Source organism: Sceloporus occidentalis, unplaced genomic scaffold (assembly GCF_023333645.1).
Source record: "Sceloporus occidentalis isolate IW3139 unplaced genomic scaffold, rSceOcc1.0.p SCAF_6, whole genome shotgun sequence".
In the NCBI taxonomy this organism is placed as follows: Eukaryota; Metazoa; Chordata; class Lepidosauria; order Squamata; family Phrynosomatidae; genus Sceloporus; species Sceloporus occidentalis.
In genome coordinates this window covers 33,123,114-33,144,023 of record NW_028316986.1, presented here as the reverse complement: position 1 = coordinate 33,144,023, position 20,910 = coordinate 33,123,114, and the positions used below count along the sequence as shown (strand labels likewise).

The window sequence follows — 20,910 nt, the reverse complement described above, 5'->3', positions numbered from 1 at the left end:
CCTGTAGAAAAAGCATTCGCATAATCTGTCAAAAATAAAAATACAAGAGAGAGAGAGAGAGAGAGAGAGAAAGCTGCCTGCAAGAGGGGAGGCATGTCCCTCCCTCTGCCCTCCCTCTGACCTAAACCCCTCCCCTGAACTTGACCCGATCATGACCAGGGCCAAGTTCACATTTGTCGGCAGCAGGGAAGAAACAGATTTTCCTAAAAGACACGGGAAATAATTGACTTCTGGAAAAACTGCTCCAAGGGGGATTTGCCCTGGATCAAGTGTGAAAGACCCTAATTCTGATGTGTTTAAACCGTTGCCAATGGGAACGTCTGACTTTTAATCTGGGTTACAAATCGGTCCAAAAGATAGTCTGAATGGCTCCATTAACAGCAATCCTGCACCCCCTGGCAGAGGCAAGGAATTTCTTGGATCTTCCTCTGAAGGCAGAGAATGGCTGAATCCGAGCTGCAGAAATAATCCAGTTTGACACCACTTTAACTGCTATGGTTCAATGCTATGGAATTCTGGGACTTGAAGGCACAGAACAACAACAACAACAACAACAACCAGCATTGCTAGAGACAGACAGACAGACACTCCAACAATTCACAGATGAAAACCCAGCCAAGCAATATCAGAGTGTGGTCAAGATGGCAAATGGTATTAATGAGGGAGAACAGGCAAAGCAGGAGAGGCTGCAGCAGTTTCCTTCTGCCTGAGCCTACTGAGAAGGGCAAGATTCTCCCCCTGTCCTTTCTTCTTCGCCCTTCAGAGTTAATCGAGTACAAACTACTTTTGCACTTTGAATTCACTTGGCAGCAACTGAATTAAATTGTAACTTTTCAGATAACCCGAACAATGGAGTGCATCTGCACTGAAGAAATCATGCAGTTTGACACAGCTTTAACTGCCAGAAATACTATAGAAGATACAAAAATACTATATAAGATACTACACAAAAATACATCAGTACTATAGTATTCTTGGAAGACTAGGAAATACATGGAAGATGGGAAACTTTGGCTGCTGCCACACTGCAGAATTAATGCAGTTTGACACTGCTTTAACTCTCATGGCTCCATCCTAGGAAATCCTGGGATTTGTATTATTTCTGCAGTGCAGAGGCAGCCAAGATCATATCAAGCTTTATAGCTCACAACCACCATTATGAACTGTGCCCAGAAATGACCAATGGCCTATGAAGCTGATGTAACAAGGAAACTGTAGTTTGTTATTGTTGTATTTTTTTTTTTTTTTGAAAGTGGGGGGGAAAGCATTTGTGGGATTTTCTGTCCCACATGTCAATAATTCTGCAGTGTGGCAGCAACAAGGCATGGAGGAACTAAAAGGCAAGGGACTCTTGTCAAAAGAAAGCCAATCTATATGTATTAAGAACTCGGGGTGCTTTGTTATCAAGTTCTTAATACATCTGTTGGAGGTACTTTGAGAGTTCCTGCATGGCAGAGGGTTGGACTGGATGGCCTCTGTGGTCTCTTCCAACTCTATAATTCTATTGTCAGAAAAGAAAAAGAAAGAATTATGGTGCTCTGAGTCAGCAAAATCCCCATTAGCCTTGGATTCACTAAATTAGTCAATCCTATCTCAGTGTATGCTCACTCTCTGAAACGTGGGGATTAAATCTATTTCATAATTTTTAGTTCTTCTTTGTAGAAATGTTCTCTGCCTCATCACCCCCTCAGTTTCCAGCAAAGGAAGGATATGTAAAAGGGCCAGAATTTATGACTAATTAAGCATCAGCTCCCAGTTTAGGCAATTCATCCACCTATTAACTCGTATTGATGATATAATGGCTGGGGACTACTAGAGAAATGCAGCATTTCAGTAAGCGACTGTGTATGTATGCAATTTCTGGTTGCATAACTTGTTATAGCTTGATACAAATGAAGTGGGGGAACTGGTGACTGGTGGCTTCCGTGTTAGTGGGGCAAAAAGTTAATGTCATGTTTCAGTCTAAACTTTAAAGGACCTATTGAGGGTGCTGAACCTATTTTGAAGATAGGTTTTGATGCTGGCTGGCATTCTGAATTGCAATTAGGGATCTGTAACTTGGAGTTGTGGGTCTGTAACTGCTTCATGATCCAGTATGACAGAGTGGTTTGAGCATTGGAGACCAGGGCTTGAATCCCCACATGGCTATAGAAACCCCTGGGTGACCTTTGCTAAGTCACACTCTCTCAGCCTCAGAGGACTCCAAAAAGCAAACCTTGATTTTGTCATTTTATATAAGGGGCACCATTTTACTATGCCATTGTATTTAATGGGAGTTGAGCATCTTCAGATTTTGATATCCATGGAACCAAATCCTAATGGATACCAAGGGCCCGCTGTACAAAGAATTGAATTCATATCTCATCCTATGGAACTTAATTCCTTGGAATAAGGATGCATACCTTTAATAAAAATAAAACTACTAAGAGCATTATAGCAACTATCGAGTTTTATCACGCGAAGGAGATCGGGAGTTTATCCTGTGAACTGCATAATTACACAAAACAATTTCACACAATGTCGCACAAAACCCACCATTAAAGTGTTCACAAAGAAGCATTAGCACACATCTTTTTACTTTTGGGATTTAAGTGACAATGCAGTTCCAATATCGCTTTATTTGTACAATTGCGCATGAAAATCATTTGCAGTTACTCACCATTTTCGCTTTATTTGCAGGATGCTTGAAATGTGCTTTAATCTCTCTTTAATAATGCCAAAATTAGCCTCAGTGTTTTAAACTCCTGTGTGTGTGTGTGAACATAATTTACAATCATAATGAGTTGATGTTCTTTATGAAATATATATTCAAGTACATTCATCTGGGGTCTACAACTGACTGCGTGTCTAAAACAATAAATAAATAAATATGTTTGTCACTGTGAAATGTGTGAAGAGGATGAATTGGAACCTGAACCTAGGTTTTCCCCAGTGAACCTTTAAATGTTTGCCTTCAAACAAACAAACAAACAAACAAACATAGTCTTGACATTCTGAGTCAATGGAGAGTACATTCCAAGAACTAGTCAGAAGAAGACAGAAGTAGCTACTGTGTCATTTTGTTGAAAGTCATAAGACTTTTATTTTATTGCTACATAGTAGCGGCTTCAGCAGACAGCAAGAGATATCCAAGAACAGCCCGTCTCTGGTTTTTCCTTATGCTGAAGTCCTCACACAATCTACTCTGGAATAAGTCAATTAAAATAAATTAGATTACTCAAGAGTAGTACTTTTTAAACATCCTAGTGTTGCTTCCCCCTCAATTTATGCCTTTCAATACCATGATTGTTCCAGCTGGTTTGAAGATGGCTCCATTATCAAATGAATAGTTGGAATATCAAGATGAGAAAGTTCTGATGCCAGTACTGGAATTAACTGCCTCACTTCATGCACAGGCTTGTTCACTGGCATCTATTTGAGCTGTCAAAGTGGCATATATCTGATCTATCCTCTGCCAGAAGGAAGTAATGAGTTTTAAGGACTGTCTGTAAAAAGAGAATGAAGCAAGAGGTTGAAGTTCTTTAAACAGACAGTTTAGAGTTTGATTATTGGCTACTGTGTCCAGTGAAAGATATTCTGGAGACATCCTTCTGGTACATGAACTGGTGGAATGCCATTCCTTAAGAAATCCCCAAAGCCCTGAATGAAACACTCAAAAAGCTGTAAAAATAATGATGAAAAATTATGGGTGATTATGAAGTAGAATGCTGAATCAATGGAGACATAGGAGCGTTAATATGAAGAGATCCCAAATTTAAAACAGTATTAAAGACCAGCCTCTTTGGCAAGCTTGTTATTGTTGTTAGCTGTTTTCAAGTCAATCTCTAGCAACCCTGTGGATGAGATGTCTCCAAGTGCCACTATCCTCTATCCCTGTCCAGATCCTGCAGGCTCAGACCCATGGTCTCCCTGATTGAGTCTATCCATCTTGCATGTGGTCCTCCTCTCTTTCTGCTTCCCTCCACCTTCCCCAGCATCATTGCCTTTTCTAATGAATCATGTCTTCTCATATGTGGCCGAAGTACAACAGCCTCAATTTAGCCATCTTGCCTTCCAAGGAGAGTTCCAGCTTGATCTGCTCAAGGACCCATTTGTTGGTCTTTTTAGCTGCTGGTGGTATCCTCAGTACTCTTCTCCAGCATCACATCTTAAATGAATTTTCTTTTAGAACCAGAGAATAGATCTTTATTTTAAAAAGAATAATATGCACACTCATCCCACCACATTTGCGGCTTTGACTTTTGCGGCTTCAGTTATTCATGGATTTTATTAATACGTTCTCTCTAGGAATCTCTAGGTCCTCCAGTGCAACTCTATGGCCAACTTTAACCAAAGGTTGCACTGAAAGACCTAGAGATTCCTAGAGAGAACACAGCGCAACAGGTCAGTGTCTGGCAGGTGTTGACTAGAGTTGCACTGGAGGACCTAGGGATCACTAGAGAGATGTCCTCTCAGGGAAAAACATATGGGGTTTTTTGGCGTTTTTTAACCCCAGCGAACAGGGAGGGACAAGTGTAATAGTAATTATTATTATTATTATTATTATTTATAGAGATTTTTGTAGCACCTTTGAGACTAACTGGGGGGAAAAGGGGAGTTTGTAGCATGATCTTTCATAGACTTTAGTCTGCTTCTTCAGATGCTTGCGGTGGAGAGGAAGCCAGTGGCAGACAGGAGCGCAGGAGTGTCACTGAGGAAAGCTGAAAAGGCATGTTGGCTCCTGCAGACCCAGTCAGCATGAGGAGGACCCATGAGCCCTACATGAGACATAGTTTGCAAAGGGCTCCATACATGCAGGTCCTTAGGAGCGATGTCCCGTTATTGCGCTTGTGGAGAAGGAAGATACCTGTCTGTTATCTAGGCAAGTTTCTTGAAGAGGCTGATGGATTTCCACTTCATTTGGCGAAATGAATGAATGAACGAATGAATCAATGAATCAATCAATCAATGAAGTAGACTAAAGTCTATGAAAGCTCATGCTACAAACTCCTCCTTTCCCCCCCCGGTTAGGTTCAAAGGTGCTACAAAATCTCTATACATATTAATTCTACAGATTAACACAGCTATATCTTTAAATTATTATTATTATTATTATTATTATTATATTGAAAACATGCAGGGGTAGTTGTGTTGGCCATTTAACAAATACAAACAAAAATCCATCAGTTGATACCTTTATTGGCCAACTGAATTGCACAATATATTTTGTTGCAAGCTTTCGAAGCTCCATGGGCTTCTTCATCAGGCAAGATGTTACAAACCGAACAAGAGAAAGAAAAAGCAATTGGAGATGTTAATCAGATGCCTGCATGTTGTTTCAGTCCTTAGTAAAAACGTTACGCTGAGGAGGATATCTGCAACAACATGTAGGAAAAGAGATTCCACCTCAACATCAGGAGGAACTTCCTGAGAGTAAGGGCTGTTCGACAGTGGAACACACTCCTTCCTTGGAGAATGGTGGTCTCCTTCTTTGGGGTCTTTAAGCAGAGGCTGGATGGCCATCTGTTGGGGATGCTTTGATTGAGAGTTCCTGCATGGCAGAATGGGGTTGGACTGGAAGGCCCTTGGGTCTCTCCCATTCTATGATTCTATGCAGGCCTCCAATTGTTTTTTCTTTCTTTCTCCTGCTTGGTTTATCATTATTATTGTTATATTGGATGATTATGATGATTGTTTGTTTATTGTTATGGTTCATTATTATGGATGATTATTATTATCGTATATTATTGTTGTTATTATTATTATTATGTGGGAGGCCACCCACTGCTCCGCCTCAGGAAGCTAAATTTATTTATTTTCCCAAGGTGGAACCCAAGGCGGCTAACAACATAGATAAAACACATTAAAACAACAATTAAACGCCTTGGGTCAACACTTTTGTCCCTTTCACACGTTCCCATGTCTCTGTTCCCGCACCCTCCCGCCACTGTGTCCCTCAAAAGGAGAAGCCGGTGCCGGGCGTAAAAAGGGGACTCTGAGGTAAAAAAACCGCTCTAGGGCCGTGTGCAAAACCGGCACAAAACAGGGGCGGGGCCTAAACCTGGCCACGCCCCTCTCCCCTTTTCTCCATCCAAGCAACCACCTTTTGCCTCCTCCTCACTGGGAGGCGGGGCCAAAAAATAGACCGCGGAGCCTGATTGGACGCCGCGCCTCCTGATTGCTCCCGTCCCTCCCAATCCGGTGCCGGGCGTAAAAGAGGGACTCTGAGGTAAAAAAATCGTCGCCGGGTCGTGTGGAAAACCGGGCCGAAACAGGGGCGGGGCCTAAACTTCCCCCGCCCACTCTCTCTCTCTCTCTCCATCCATCCAAGCAACCACCTTTTGCCCCCTCCTCTCTGGGAGGCGGGGCCAAAAACTAGAACGCAGAGCCTGATTGGATGCCGCTCCTCCTGATCGCTTCCGTCCCTCCCAATCCGAGCCCGAGCTGAGCTTGGTCCAATGGGGAAGTAGGTGGAGGTGTGTGTGCGTGAGTAAGGGGGCGTGGCTTGCTCTTGGGCTCGCCTTCCCCAGGGGGCCAATGGGGCCGGGGCGGCGTCCCGGTTGCCGGGGCCGCAGCCAATGGGGTTGCGTTCTGTGGGCGGGGCCTGGGTTCGTGTGGAAAAGGAGTATTGAGGGGGTTCGGGTGCAAAGTTTAGTTTCAAACCGTCTGCAAAGGGAGAGGTTGCAGAGGAAGGGATAAGAAGGAAGAGAAGCAGGAGCGGCGTGTTTGAGTGGCGTTCCCTTCCAGGCTGGGCATGGAGGGTCTAGGCGAGCCCCCGGCTTCGGCCCAGTCGTCGTCGCACCGCCACGGCCCCCGCCGCCGCCGCCGCCACGGCTGCCGCCGGGTGCGCTTGCTGTGCATGCTGGCGCTGACGTTCCTCTTCTTCGTGGTGGAGGTGGCGGTGAGCCGGGTGACGTCGTCGCTGGCCATGCTCTCGGACTCGTTCCACATGCTCTCGGACGTGATGGCGCTGGTGGTGGCGCTGGTGGCGGTGCGCTTCGCCCAGCGGACCCGCGCCACCAAGAAGAACACCTTCGGCTGGGTGCGGGCCGAGGTCATGGGCGCCCTGGTCAACGCCGTCTTCCTCACCGCCCTCTGCTTCACCATCTTCCTCGAGGCCGTCGAGCGCTTCACCGAGCCCCACGAGATCCAGCAGCCCCTGGTCGTCATCGGCGTCGGCGCCGCGGGGCTCCTGGTCAACCTCCTCGGACTCTGCCTCTTCCACCAACACGGAGGAGGAGGAGGAGGAGGGGACAGGGAAGGGGACGGCGGGGGGCACGGCCACAGCCACGGCCTCAGGCACCGGGGCAAGGAGGCCAGGAAGCCCCACAAGGGAGAGGAGACCAACACCCTGGTCGACAACTTCGCCAGCTCCAACGGGGTCAGCCTGGAGAAGCTGGGTGAGCCTCGGAGGAAGCAGGGAGCAGACAACACAGAAAGGGAGGGAGGGAGAGAGGGGTGGTGCTGGTGGTAGCCTTCCAGTCAAGGAGTCAAAATCCGACAACAAACAATATATACAGCATGTGTGTGTCTTTAAGTCATTTCTGGAGAGGACTCAGAAGCCTACAACAAACTATACATATATGCCTATGCGTGTGTGTCTTTGTTGTGTGCCTTCAAGTCAGTTCCGACTTGTGGCAACCCGAAGGTGACACTGTCATTGGCAGGTTTCCTCAGAAAGGGTTTGCTACATTGCCACCCTCTCAGGCTGAGAGAGTGTGACTTGCCTAAGGGCACCCAGAGATCGTAGTCCCAACACTCAAACCACTACGCCACATTGGCTCCATTCCTGCCTGGAGTGAGGTAGCAGGGCCCAAGCTGGGTGGCCTCAGGGAAGTCACACTCTCTCAGCCTCAGAGGTTGGCAGTGATAACCCTTAGGAAAGTTACCAAGGAAACCCGGCACAACTTCACCTTAGGGTCTGCCTATAAGTCGGAAAGTGCTCGAAGGCATTCAATAGATAGATAGATAGAATAGCAACCTCCCTCTGAGGAAACTCACCAAGAAAACCCAGCATAGGGTTGGTGCATAAGTCAGAAAGGACTAGAGAGCATTTGATAGATAGATAGATAGATAGATAGATAGATAGATGGAATGGCAACCTCCCTCTGAAGAAACTTGCCAAGAAAGCCCCATGATAGGTTTTCCTTAAGATCAGTCAGAAAGGACTTGGGGGGCAAGATAGATAACCTCCTTCTGAAGAAACTTGCCAAGGAAACCCCAGCATAGGTTTGCCTTAGGGTTAGCCCATAAGTCAGAAGGGACTTGAGAGCATCCAGTCCAACTCCTTGCCATACAGGAATACTTAATCAAAGCACTGCCTAACAGATAGCCATCCAGCCTCTGTTTAAAAACCTCCAAAGAAGGAGACTCCACCACCCTCTGAGGGAATGTATGCCATTGTTGAACAGCTCTTCGCTTCAGGAAGTTCTTCCTAGTGTTTAGCTGGGCTTTTGCTATAATTTGGTTAAGTGAACGTTGTTCTCTTGTCAAGTGTATTTATTCCATCCATTTCATTGGGTCAATTTGGTTCAGGCACTGGGAGAATGGCCCTTGGTTTCAGTTTGCTTAATACATATGGTAAGAAAATGGCATACTAAGCACCTCCCACTCTTTGTTGTTGTTGTGTGCCTTCAGGTATTGCCTACTTATGGGGAACCTATCACAGGGTTTTCTAGCAAGTGTCTGTAGAGGGGTTTTGCAGTTGCCATCCTCTGAGGCTGAGAGAGTGTGACTTGCTCAGGGTCATCCATGGGTTTCCATGGCTGAGCTAGGATTCAGATCCTGGTCTCCAGAGCTGTAGTCCAGCGCTCAGAGGATTACATCATGCTGGTTCACCCTCCATTGACTCTTTGTACCCTCTGGATGGGGTATCTTAACAGATCTGCCTTTGACCTGAGGTTGTGCCATGCTATCCCCAATTTGCTCTCCTGGGCAACCCCCTACCATGGTTACTTCTACCACCTGTTGTATGTCCTAGCTCACAATTGAAGTAGTTTTGCTGTATATGGTGCCCTGGGAGACAGCCCCCTCTGTTGATTAGTGCAGTGAGCTACTCCTGACACACAGTGAATTCTGTGACCACAAGTTGTTACAAACTGCCTTTTTGGAAAAGGGAAAGAAAACTGAAAGCTGCTATTCAGGCCTTGGTTATCAAATTGTCTTGTGAGGAGCCCAGAGGCTTCTCAGTGGTAAGACCCACAATTTTGATAGCTTTTCATGGGAGACATCTGAGTGAAGTGTGTAGCAACAGGAACTTGTGTGTTCCAGGATAATCCTTTCAGTCAAAGTGGGGAATATGTTTGGGTTATGTTTTCTTTAATTTGTAGGACATGCACCAGAAAGTCTTGTGTGGTAGTCTGCTTCCATAGCTGACAAGTAGAAGTTCCTCAGCAAACATCTTGGGAAAGAATTGCTGAAAAGAGGTTAGAAAAACACTAGTGTAATCCCCTTACTTACATTATCTTGAAGGTCACCAGCAAAGATTATGGAAAAATAATGTATGAATTTCTTGGAGGCCAGGAAGGGGCAACATGTGATCCATCAGCCTAAACAGCATAGGTAATAAGTGAGGGATGCTGGAAACAAAGACTACACATTGCCCACCCTGTTGAAGGTACCCTATACAACAGGCAGACTCTGCTCCTATGACATATAACAGGATACTTCCATGTAATTCAACAGAACAAGTATAGGCACTGCGGGTTATTTTCTGCTTTTTACCTGAAATCTGGTGTCCTTACAGAGCTAAATGAACCCAGCGGCATGCCTGCTCTACTCTCTGCTGAATGTCTGTTCTAATTTCTTGAAGGACATCTGTAACCAGGACTTTACACTAAATCTAGTTAGGATCATAGAGTTAAAAGAGACCCAAGGGCCACTGAGTCCAGCCCCTTACAATGCAGGAATAGGCAATCAGGTTGTAACAGTTGCAATAGTAGCTGTACAGGTAACAGGACTTATAGTCCATGTTTACAACTTTGACTTTTGCGGATTTGATTATTTGGAGGATAATCATCTTGGGGAGAGAGAGGCAGGCAAGCTTCAACTGCCTGCCTGAAAGAAGAAAAAGCCCTCCTTCCGACCACCATCTTGAGGGGGAGAGAGGCCTATTATGTTTTATTTTGACTTTGTATTGTACTTCCTGTTGTACACTGCTTTGATCTAATTTGGAAAAGCGGTATATAAATAAACATGATTATTATTATTATTATTATTACTAGAGAAAACACTTCTTTAAGCATTTGTAGGTCCTGCAGTGTGATTCTGTGGTCAACGTCTTAGCAATTCCTAGAGAGGTCTCTCAGGTAAAAATTATCCACAGATGACAACCATCATGAAGTTGGATCTGGGATACTGTATTCTGTGGAAAGTCAATCCCCTTCTCTTCAAAGAAGTTACACAGAGGTTAAGGTCATTATTTTTTATTGGTTGCATGACTTACACAATGTTTACAAATTTGAAATATTTGAGGAGCCATATGTATAATTGAACACTAAGGACCTGCACAGTTTTCTGGGCTCATATGAAAATAAAAAAGCTAAGTAGTACAAGTAGCTATTGTTCTGCTAAACTAGCTGCACTCCTTGCTTCTCTTCAGTATATCTGTATAACTCTATTGTCATTTGAGCCTTTGTTTCCCAGTCAGCAGATTTTTTTAAAAATCAAAGGTGAGCTTATCTGAACAGCCATCTCTTAATTTCAGCCACTGGAACACATAATTGGTCGTTCAGGTATTAGGCACACCTCAGATGAAGGACTTATTCTCTGCAGTATTAACACATCTCAATCTATGATACTATCCAGTTTTCATACAGTTGTAATTTATGCCAGTGAATTTGATTTATTTCATATTGTAATGTGTAACCAGAGTGCTGGGAACATGGTTGTGTGTATTTTGCTAGCCAGTAGAGACTGAGCATCAGCTAATTCAGAGGGAAAGGCCTTTGATTGAGAGAAGAGGGCCAACTTCTCCCCTTTTCTTGAAATAACTGGCCAGTGCATTCATTTGCCATAGCCACTGTAGCATCTAGGTAGCCAGTTGTTGTTTCTCAGGAGCTGGAACCTCCAGCTGCTAGTCTGCACAACAGAAAATTCAGTAACTGTTAACAGGATATGTAGTTATGTTCTCTCCAGAAATCTAAAGGTGTTCAGGTTTAAATATAGGTTGTGCTAATTTTTTCTGAGCCTTTATTTGCTTATGTTTGGCCCCATACAGACAGGCCAAAATAAAGCTGCTTTGGGTCACTTTGGAGGTATGTTGTTTAAATGATGCACACGTCCTAAGAATCCGGAAGCTGTGCTAAAGCTGCGCTCCAGTCCTTAGGACAGAATCGTGGCTTTGGCGCGGCTTATGGACACTTAGGATGCATGCATCATTTAAACAGCATACCTCCATAAGTGACCTGAAGCAGCTTTATTTTGGCCTGTCTGTATGGGGCCTTTATATCCTCTTTCAGATGTGAGCAAATAAATAAAAAATAGATTCATTTAAAACTTATTCTGTATATAGGAAGGATTTTGGCAATCCAAAGATAGGAAGAATCCCATTGTTAAAAATATTGCTACATGATTTCATAATTAATAATAATAATAATAATAATAATAATAATAAAATTTATTTATAACCCACCTCTCTACAAAATGCAATCAGGGCGGCTTACAAGATTAAAATATACAATCCGAACCTTCAACCCCCCCCCCCCCTAAATACAATTAAACAAGGTAGAATTTAAAAGATAAAACATACTTTCATGCAAAAATGGCACACCAAGTCTTTCTGCAACCACATTGTTTGTCAGAATACTTGCATATATCAGTTAACCTTGCTGACTCTGACTTGAATTTACAAAGTACAAATGGGAACTAAGCTTGTCCTGACAATAATTTGAGGTGATGGCAAAATGTCTCTGAACAAATCTTACCAAGAAAATCCTGTGATAGGGTCGCCATAAGTCGGAAATGATCCAAAGACACACAACAGGAACAAATAACAAATCCAGTTGATGCAATGTTGGTTGCATTGGTGCTACAGAAATAATGCAGTTTGACCCCACTTTAACAGCGATGCCTCAAAGCTATGGAATTTTGAAATTTGTAGTTTTGTGAGATATCTAGCTGCCTCTTTCAGGGAGCTCTGGTGCCATGACCAAAGTACAAATCCCAGGATTCCATAGCATTGAGCCAAAGCAGTTAAAGAAATGCCAAACTGCATTATTTCTTCAGTGTAGATGCAGCTGTTGTCGTCATAACTGACCCATCCATCCAGGCTAACCCATTCAGTTTATTGCTTAGTGCAAAATTAGGAAAGGGGGCTCACTTGGTAGTGAGGCCAAGGCTTGAAAGTTTTTGACTTAAATGTTGGTCATCTTTACCAATACATCTGTGAACACTCCTCAGCCTAATGTTTCTGTGTAGCTGGTGTTTTTTCCAGCACCCACAAACTTAATTCATGATCTCTATTTTGAGGATGCCACCACTTGCATTTGTAAAACTCATTATATAGGTGGAGTTTAACTTGGTGAAACAAATGTGGGAGTTGGGATGGTTCAAGTTCTACCGGTTATGTTGGTGAAACCACTGGGCAAGTAGCATTTAACTGACAGTGGATATCTGCACATTAAATATCCCAACCCCCTTTTATATAGTTCATAAAAAGAAGAGTCTCTTTATATAAAGTCTTGGTTAACAAGCCCTTTCCCAGTGTGAGAACTGTTGCTCCTATGAAGAAGTTACATTGCTGTTTCTCAAAACTAATTATTGGTTGTGTGCCACAAACTGTGCATTGCATCCAGAATTTGCCTCTCATGGATGGAAGGGCTCATCTAGAAAGGTACTCCTGTTTGCAGAAGGGGAGATGTTTATTGATTTTCCCTCTTCTTCCAGCTTTGTATATCCCCCAGCTACTCCAGAAGATTGAAGGGCCCTCTATAATAGAAAGGGGAATGATATTGGATCTTCAGGGGGAGAGGGAACCAGCAAAATAATTTCCCCATCTCTTGGCAACCTTCTGAGTAGGGCTGGGCTCAAAAGATGCCACTACCCTTGGAAGCAAAGTAGGAATCCATCTCTAATAGGGGTTCAAAATTAAGAGAATATTTAGGGGTTGTGAAGGTGGATTAGTGTGTGCGCACTTTTTAAAAAAATGCAATTCAAAGTAATACTAGTATGAAACAGTACAGTAGCTGTTTTGACTTCATGCCTTTCTGTCATTTTGATACCCCCCCCCTTGCTTTCCTGCAGTGTGGTCACACATAAGATGCTGTAGAGGCTTGTTGTTTGCAGTAATGAACTTTGACTTGTGTGGTGTGAGGAGTGAAACCTGGATTTTTTTTTAAAAAAAGTGCCATGTCTCACTTCTCCTTCCCAGTTCTTGCATCACTCACTTCCTTGCTTTTGTTACTCCGCCCTCTTGTTTCTATGCATTTAATTATTAAGATTTTAGCATCACATCAGTTAACATAAGAAAGCACAGGAGAACTAAGGTAGTATTTTGGCTCAGAAATTAGCTGTGGCCCTAGAAGTCCATATTTAAGATCTTGCTTGTGCTATATAAACAAGCCTCTTTCTTTGTAGCATAGACTATTAATTCTCCTATAATAGTGACCTACTTTTACAGAGTTACTGTAAGGGATACTGAACATGACATTACTTGAATATTCTCAAATGTTGATCTTTAGTAGGTCAGAGTCATACGTATACCCAACATGGTAGGAGGAAAGCTAGCAACAATGCTACCCCTTTGTTGCTGTTAACCCCCTCTTTTAAGATGGAAATCAAGGGGAAAAAGATATGTGTATAGTAAAAACATTACAAGCTGCTGTCAAAGGTAAATCAGAAACAGCTGAAATCTGCTCTGTAGCCTTTGAAAAACCACTGATCTGGATGCTCTTAGAAGTCAGTGCTTGGTGATACAGCATAGGTAGGATGTATATACTAATGAGGTGAATATTATACAGAGAGTGTTGGTTTCCTTTGTTGCTGTCCTCTAAATATTGCTAGCAGTTGGCTGAGCCATCTACCAGGGTTTAACAGTGTTCTTGTCTTTGTAGGTGATGCATCAAAAGAAAGCCAAATGGAACTACAGCCAAATGGGAATATTAGCAACCATTCCTCTCTCGATATGGAGGTTGATGAAGACACTAGTGCTCAACTCAACATGCGTGGAGTATTTCTTCATGTCCTTGGAGATGCTTTGGGTTCAGTAATTGTAGTAGTGAATGCATTAGTATTTTACTCTTATTGGACTCCATGCCCTAAGGATGGGCCTTGCATTAATCTTTGTATCAATGACCATTGTGCAGAAAACATTACTCAGATGTCTGCCCGAATGAATGCAACCGAATTAGAGAAAATTCCTATAGCTGGTCCCTGCTGGGTTCTATATTTAGATCCTGCACTGTGTCTGATAATGGTTTGCATTCTGCTGTACACAACTTATCCACTGCTTAAAGAATCTGCCCTCATCCTTTTGCAAACTGTTCCGAAGCAAATTGATATTCGTTCTTTAAACGAGAAACTCCGCAAACTGGAAGAAGTTGAAGCGGTCCATGAATTGCATGTATGGCAGCTAGCAGGAAGCAGGATCATTGGCACTGCTCATATAAAATGTAAGGATCCAGAAACATATATGAAAGTGGCAAAGGATATTAAGGAAATTTTTCACGATGAAGGGATACATGCGACCACCATTCAGCCAGAATTTGCCATTGTGGACTCAGATGTGGGTTTTGAGGCGGTGGGAAAATGTGAACTTCCCTGCAGAACCCAATGTGCTCTTAAACAGTGTTGTGGGGCTGCTGAAAAGACTACTGCAAAGAAGACAGAAAAGTCCCCATCAATTAGTATTTCTTGCTCGGAAATAGTGATCGACTCTCCACATCACAAAACCAGGAGGACTAAATCAGAGTGCATTCCTGTTGTAAAGCTAGAAGCAGGGTCTGACCCTAACAAACAATTTGAGTCATCTTTGTAATTCCCAAATTTGTGCCGAATGAAGTCTGGGTTCAGCCACAGGTTGGGTGTGAGAAGACAGACTAGCATTAAAGACATAAGTTGCAAAATAATGTAATTGCTGAAGTTCCTGTTCTTGTCACAAAACTTAAATCTAGGCTATTTGCTGGAAAGAACTTTGTAGTGCCGTCCTTACACAACGTGTGCTTGTGTTAACATTTAGTTGAATAGCACAGAAAATTTTGCCGATGCTGCAATAACTCTGCAGAGCCACTTTTAGTTAAGTTTAAAATTAAAATGGCATCCAATAGTCCCCTTCTCCCTTGAACTTGGAAGTCATACTGTTCTAGGGGTCTTAATATGATTGCTCTTTTTGCTGTGTGTGTGTGTTGTCTCAATATTTTACAAACCATAAGAAGAAGAAACCAAAGTTGACAGAATTGTTTAATGAGGAAATTTAGACTTTCTTCTTAAATGCAAAAGTGAATGCTATTTCAAGTAGATATACTGTGTAGCATTAGTGGTAGCATCCCAAAACACATCCAGTACTTGTTGACCAAAAATCAACAAAAAAAATTGCAATCCTGTTTGTTTTTAGGTCTGTGATGTAATGAAAACTGGCTGCTTTGAAAATCGGAATTGTGAAGAAATACCTGCATATTTCTTTTGGACTGTAAGATTAAATTCTCAGATGGATGCTGGACATACTTTTTAGGGGCTTATTAATTGTTGTGCCCCCTCTCTTCTGTATAATCCTTTTCTTTTAAACAACTTTTGTTGTTGCGTATATAATTACAGTTTAATAGAACTCAAATAGTCATGCTGAGAGTAGCAAACCAAATTTGGTCTCTGTTCTGGAAGTGTTCTCTGGCTTGATGGAATGGATGGTTTACTACTGGCTGAGATACATCTAGCCTTAAGGTTGTTTTTTTAAAAAAAATCCTAAGAGAAATTTGGCAGATAGAACTATTCAGTGTATATGGCTTAAATATTAATATATTTCAAAGTATTTATATTTGATTCTGAGCCATTTTGCCCTTTCAGTAAAGCAAAGGGCAGTTGAAATGCTTCATATGTAACAAAAACAGGCAGCTGCCTCTGGAGCAAGTGGGCTGACCTGAGTGTCACAGTAAAACTGTCCATTTTTCATCATGGGAATGAGCTGTGTCAAGCCTTGCCTTGCATTCTTCCTTCAATCAAATGATGAATATGAGGTCAAAAGCTTTTTGCTTTTTAAAAAAAATATTTTCTGTCCAGACTGTATTGCGATTAATTTTTCCTTTGACCTGGTTGAAACAAACCAGCTTCATAATCCATGCTTTGAAGTTGATGTATGTCCAACCAAACCTACTTAAAATGAATCATGGTTTGTTAGGTTCAGATGAAACAAGCCCCTGTGGTGAAAGAAAAAAGGAAGCAGAAGCATCTAGTCTTATCATTGCATTGAGGGAGCAGAGGGAGAGTAGTTAACCATGGTTGTAGTGAGATGTCCAAACTGGACTTTTTCTTCTACAACAGCTTGAAAACATGTTATGGGGCCAAATTCTAGCCTAGTTCAATCGTGTCACATGCATTAGATTGCAATGATGCCAAGTTGTGTTTAGTAAATGAAAGGGAAGGAGAATGTGGTTTCTCATTGTTAATAGTACTTGCTGTATACATTTATGTATACCACTTGCCCAGACATCTTTAAAATCAAAGAACTTTGATTATTGGGACCAACCCAGTGTTGAATGCAAGGATGCTTGGTGAAGTTTTTCAGAATCGTGTAGCTGGACTTCATCTTCATCTCACTTTTCTTTGTTAAAAAAGACCAGTGTAAACACCTGATTGTGGTGGCTTGAATGTTAATAGATTTCTGAAAGCCCAGATTGGAAGGTTTTATAGGAAATCAAAACATTATTCCAGCGGTGTGCACAGTCACTTAGTACCAAGTGCTTTCAGAGAAACAGAGACCCTTGATCAACTTCAGGAATTTATTTGCTCCTGTACTTCTAGAAGTTACCTTGCATTGTTTAAATGCAGATTCTTTGATAATAAATGCCTTGGTCAGTAGAAATAGAGGTTTGTTTCCCCCTTCTAAAAATGCAAAAGAAAACTAATCTGCACTTCTCTTTATTACCATGAAAGGTAAGGGGGAAAAAGTGAATCAATGAGCAGTGGATGTTATGCCCCCTACACCACTAGTGTTGCATCCAGACTTGATTTCTGCAATACAAGCCTACAGTTAGTATGAAGTGTGATAAACTGTACTTGTAAAATGATCAAGTATAGTTGACAATGCCTTTTGGGGTCCTTTTATTATAAAGGTCACCACTTAGTTAATACCCCCATTTGTCTGCCACAGAATAGCCCTGCTGTACAATTCTCATGCAGTTATATTTTAATTGAACAATGCAGTAGTTTTTAAAGTTTCAGCTACTTTTCTGTCTTGTGGGAAAAGCTAGACTGGCACAGTTGGACCATTAGGATTGGACTGACAAGTATAAATGGACAGGCCAAAAAGGCTACTTCTGTATATTTGAGGACTTAATGCCAGGGCTTGTCAACATTTGGAAGGATGAACTAGCTCCCTTTTTAAAGTGTGTCTTCTGTGTCCTATATGACATACTTGACCAAGACATTCTCATCTTTTACCCTGTCTAATAGCTAATGGGGCGCTTTCTTTATCTGGTTTTTTTTGGGGGGAGGGGGTGCCTATTTAGAAATATTGTAATTGCTTTCCTTTTTTCAAACTTGGTGCATCTCTCTAAAGCACAAATGTCAGGTCTCATTTTGAGTGTGCACTGCAGTGATAAGGGAGAAAAGCAGTTAACTATGCCAGGTGTAATCCTGATTTTCTTTGTTATGCAGCAGCTTTTATGGCAAAATATGTTGCATACATTTTTTCCCTCTTTCTAAACCAAGTATGGTTTTGGAAATGTCAACTAGTTAAATTTTTGTGTATGTTTGGAACAAAATGGAACACCTTGAATAATTCCAACTTCAGGAGGCATTTTTTTGGTACTTGATGTCAGGAATATTGACACCAGTTTTGCAGTCCCTCATATAAGCTAAACATTGTCTTTTTCTCCTCAGCCACCAGTGTTGTTGTTGAGGGTATTCCATTCAGAACAGATGTAATGATCACAGACTCATTACATGTCTCAGTGTGTACATTTGTGTTGAATTCCTATAATGGGCATGAGTTGGAGATGTGAATTCGTTTCGCAGCAAAAGCTGTGCCTCAGGCTTTCTTGGAAACTGCAGTAAATACAGAACAAAGAAACATGCATGGCACCATCTCCCAAATTCTGTGTTTCACTGTTCACACAGCTGAACAAATACAGACCTTGTAAAAGTTACTTTTTTGGAGTATAGTTCCCAGAATTTTGGAGCTATAGTGCAAAAAAGTAATATTTCCATGCTCTGACAAGAGCTTCATCCCAATGTAAAGCAGCCCCAAAAGACATTTAAATGACTAGATACTTAAGGACCCAGCTGATGGTTGCATTACTCAAGTGTGTACAGCTGACCCAAGAATGAAAAAAAATCTTCATAGAGCAAAACTGAGTATTTTTAAAAATGTCACCTAAAGTTCTGGAGAATGTTTCAAAACCACTAACTGCTCTAGAAGCAAGTAGTGCTCAGGGTGTCTTTGCTAAGGGGCGCTTTCCCCTTTCCTAGGCTGTAGCTCTTGCTATACGCAAATGAAGTTGTAGCTCAACGCCTTTAAGATCAAACCATGATGGTGCAGACATAGACTCCATTCAGTTAATGGGAAACGTATTTGTTTTGAATTCAATGCACTTTCTGACTTTCTCATTGACTGCAAGGAGGAAGGAAGTACTTTAACACAACATCCCCTACTTTTTGACTCGTTAAGAAAAGAGTATTACATATTTAAGGGTATTAAGTACAATATTTAAATATGCTGCTTTAATTTCATAACAGCATCAATGTAGCCTTCTGGGACTCTGGCTTATGTTTACAGAACAATTATTGAATATTACAATAATTATTCTATTTTGGTTCTATTTGGCACCATCTTTTCAGCTCTTGATGGACTGAAAGGTACTAATGCTTCATGTGCCTGAAATGCATATTTGATTTTTATTTTTATTTGTAAGCCGAATGCAGCCTTACTTATAACAGGAGCTTTCATTTCTTTGTGTGATCTTGGGTTTGTGTCATTAAATTGCCTGTGTTTAAGAACACTTCCATGTCTTACAAATGTGTGGGCCTGTTTCTTCCCACCCCACTTGTATGTATGTATGTATTTAAGTGTTCTTGAGCTTAGTCTCCAAACCCATCTGCTTTGTGGTAGCTAAGAGGCATCTCCTCTTGCATTATAAGGGTTGTGTTTGAAACCAATGTTTGGGGGACATAATAGGCATATCTGTATCAGGTCACATCGTACCAGTGACAATGGGCTTCTGTTAAACCAGTGATGCTACTGTGTTTCTTTACATATAAACTAAAGACTGAGAAGGAAATAAATGTTGCTATATAAACTATAAAACATGGAATGGTACTTTTTTCCTCTTCCCTTCATTTATTGAAATGACTTTAGAGGCCATTTCACATGTGGGATGATGAAGAATTAGACTGAGTAAATAAGTTTTCAGATAACAGTGTTAGCTAATAAAAGTTTCAGTGTATCAACATTATTTCAAAACACCAATCTAACTATAGGACTAACATTTGTAGAAGTGACTTTTGTGTTCATATCCTTGTTTAGGTAAAGAATTACATTCACTGTATGGCCTAATTTACCTGCTAATTCCAGTCCAAAAAATGAGAAGCTAGATTGTCTCTTCCCATTCTTCCTTCCTAACCTTAAACAAGTAAATCAAGGTTATATACCACATAGTCTGTTGCACGCACATGCATAGAGTGAATGTTATGCTTGTTGCAGGAGCATGACCCATTCATTTATATCCTGCCTTTCTCAGTGTGGGGCCCAAAATAACCTTTTTGCCTAAAGGGCCCTTGAATGCCATATTTTAATACATTATATAGCAAGTGTACCAAATATGTTGGAGTGGAGATAACCATGCATTCATCACTAATCTTTTCAGGGAAAGCAACAAGTAATTTTAGCAATTTTCTTCCCATTGTGAGAAAGATTTTGAAAACAGTACAGTTTTTGATGTCTACCCACAGTTTGGGACTTATTCCATGGAAAATTTGCATGTTATTGTTTTGCACCCAAAACAGCCATTTTTTGTAAAAGAACAGCTTTTTCCTGTGCCCAAAAACTTATTTTTGGTGCAAATCAATTACATCCAAATTTTGTGTGGAATGTTTCCAATTGCAGCATTAAACAGGAAACAACTTTTTCTGGGCAGAAAATATTATTTGCATGGAAATAATTATTTTCTGCACAGAAAGTTTTTTCTGCACAAGGGAACCATGTCTAGGATTCTTCTGGATTTCTTGATACTTGAAAAACATGATTTTTTTTAAAAAAAATCATTTTTTGGAATCTTTTTGAATATTTTTTTCTGTTCCTAAATTGTATTGTAGAGGCATTACTCAGAATCTGTGGTAGCAAAGTTGAACCATTAAAAAGATCTACGGTGTACAATAGGGCAATAATTTTATTAGGACTAAATATGATAGACTTTTTGTGTTCCTTATAGTCTTTCATCATGATTTAAAAAAAGGGGGGGGGAAGGGAAATGGTTTGAAATTAAAGGTACAAGGTTGCTGGTGTTACAATAGTTTAAGGATCAAACTAGATGTGACCTTAAACATCTCTCAAAAGGGAGCATGATTTTTTCTTCCTCGCTGAAGTCTTGATGAAACCTGAGAGCTCCTCTCACCGCTCCAAATCTAAGGGAAATTATTTTACAGGGCAAATAGTTGTTTCATTGGGACTATAACAAGGAGAGAAAGAGTTCACCCTGCTCCCATAACTTACATGAAAATGTTCACAAGTTGGCTATTGACAATACAAAATAGTATTTCAAGAGACACATTTATCTGAAGTCTAAC

General features: G+C 41.4%; 1 protein-coding gene across 1 annotated transcript; it reads left to right on the top strand.

Moving 5' to 3' along the window:
* The first annotated feature begins 6,611 nt into the window (after nucleotides 1–6,611).
* Nucleotides 6,612–19,432, top strand: LOC149310586 (proton-coupled zinc antiporter SLC30A1-like). Its single transcript, XM_089529256.1, has 2 exons — nucleotides 6,612–7,379; nucleotides 14,031–19,432. Exons 1-2 carry the CDS (start codon nucleotides 6,734–6,736, stop codon nucleotides 14,951–14,953), a joined length of 1,569 nt encoding a protein of 522 aa, XP_089385382.1. The 5' UTR covers nucleotides 6,612–6,733; the 3' UTR covers nucleotides 14,954–19,432.
* The last annotated feature ends 1,478 nt before the right edge of the window (nucleotides 19,433–20,910 follow it).

What these genes read in the sequence shown, in the direction of transcription:
- LOC149310586 (XM_089529256.1), top strand. Translation starts at nt 6,734, where the DNA reads ATGGAGGGTCTAGGCGAGCCCCCGGCTTCGGCCCAGTCGTCGTCGCAC. An exon ending in GGTCAGCCTGGAGAAGCTGG is followed by an intron (nt 7,380 to 14,030) that starts GTGAGCCTCGGA and finishes TTGTCTTTGTAG; the next exon opens with GTGATGCATCAAAAGAAAGC.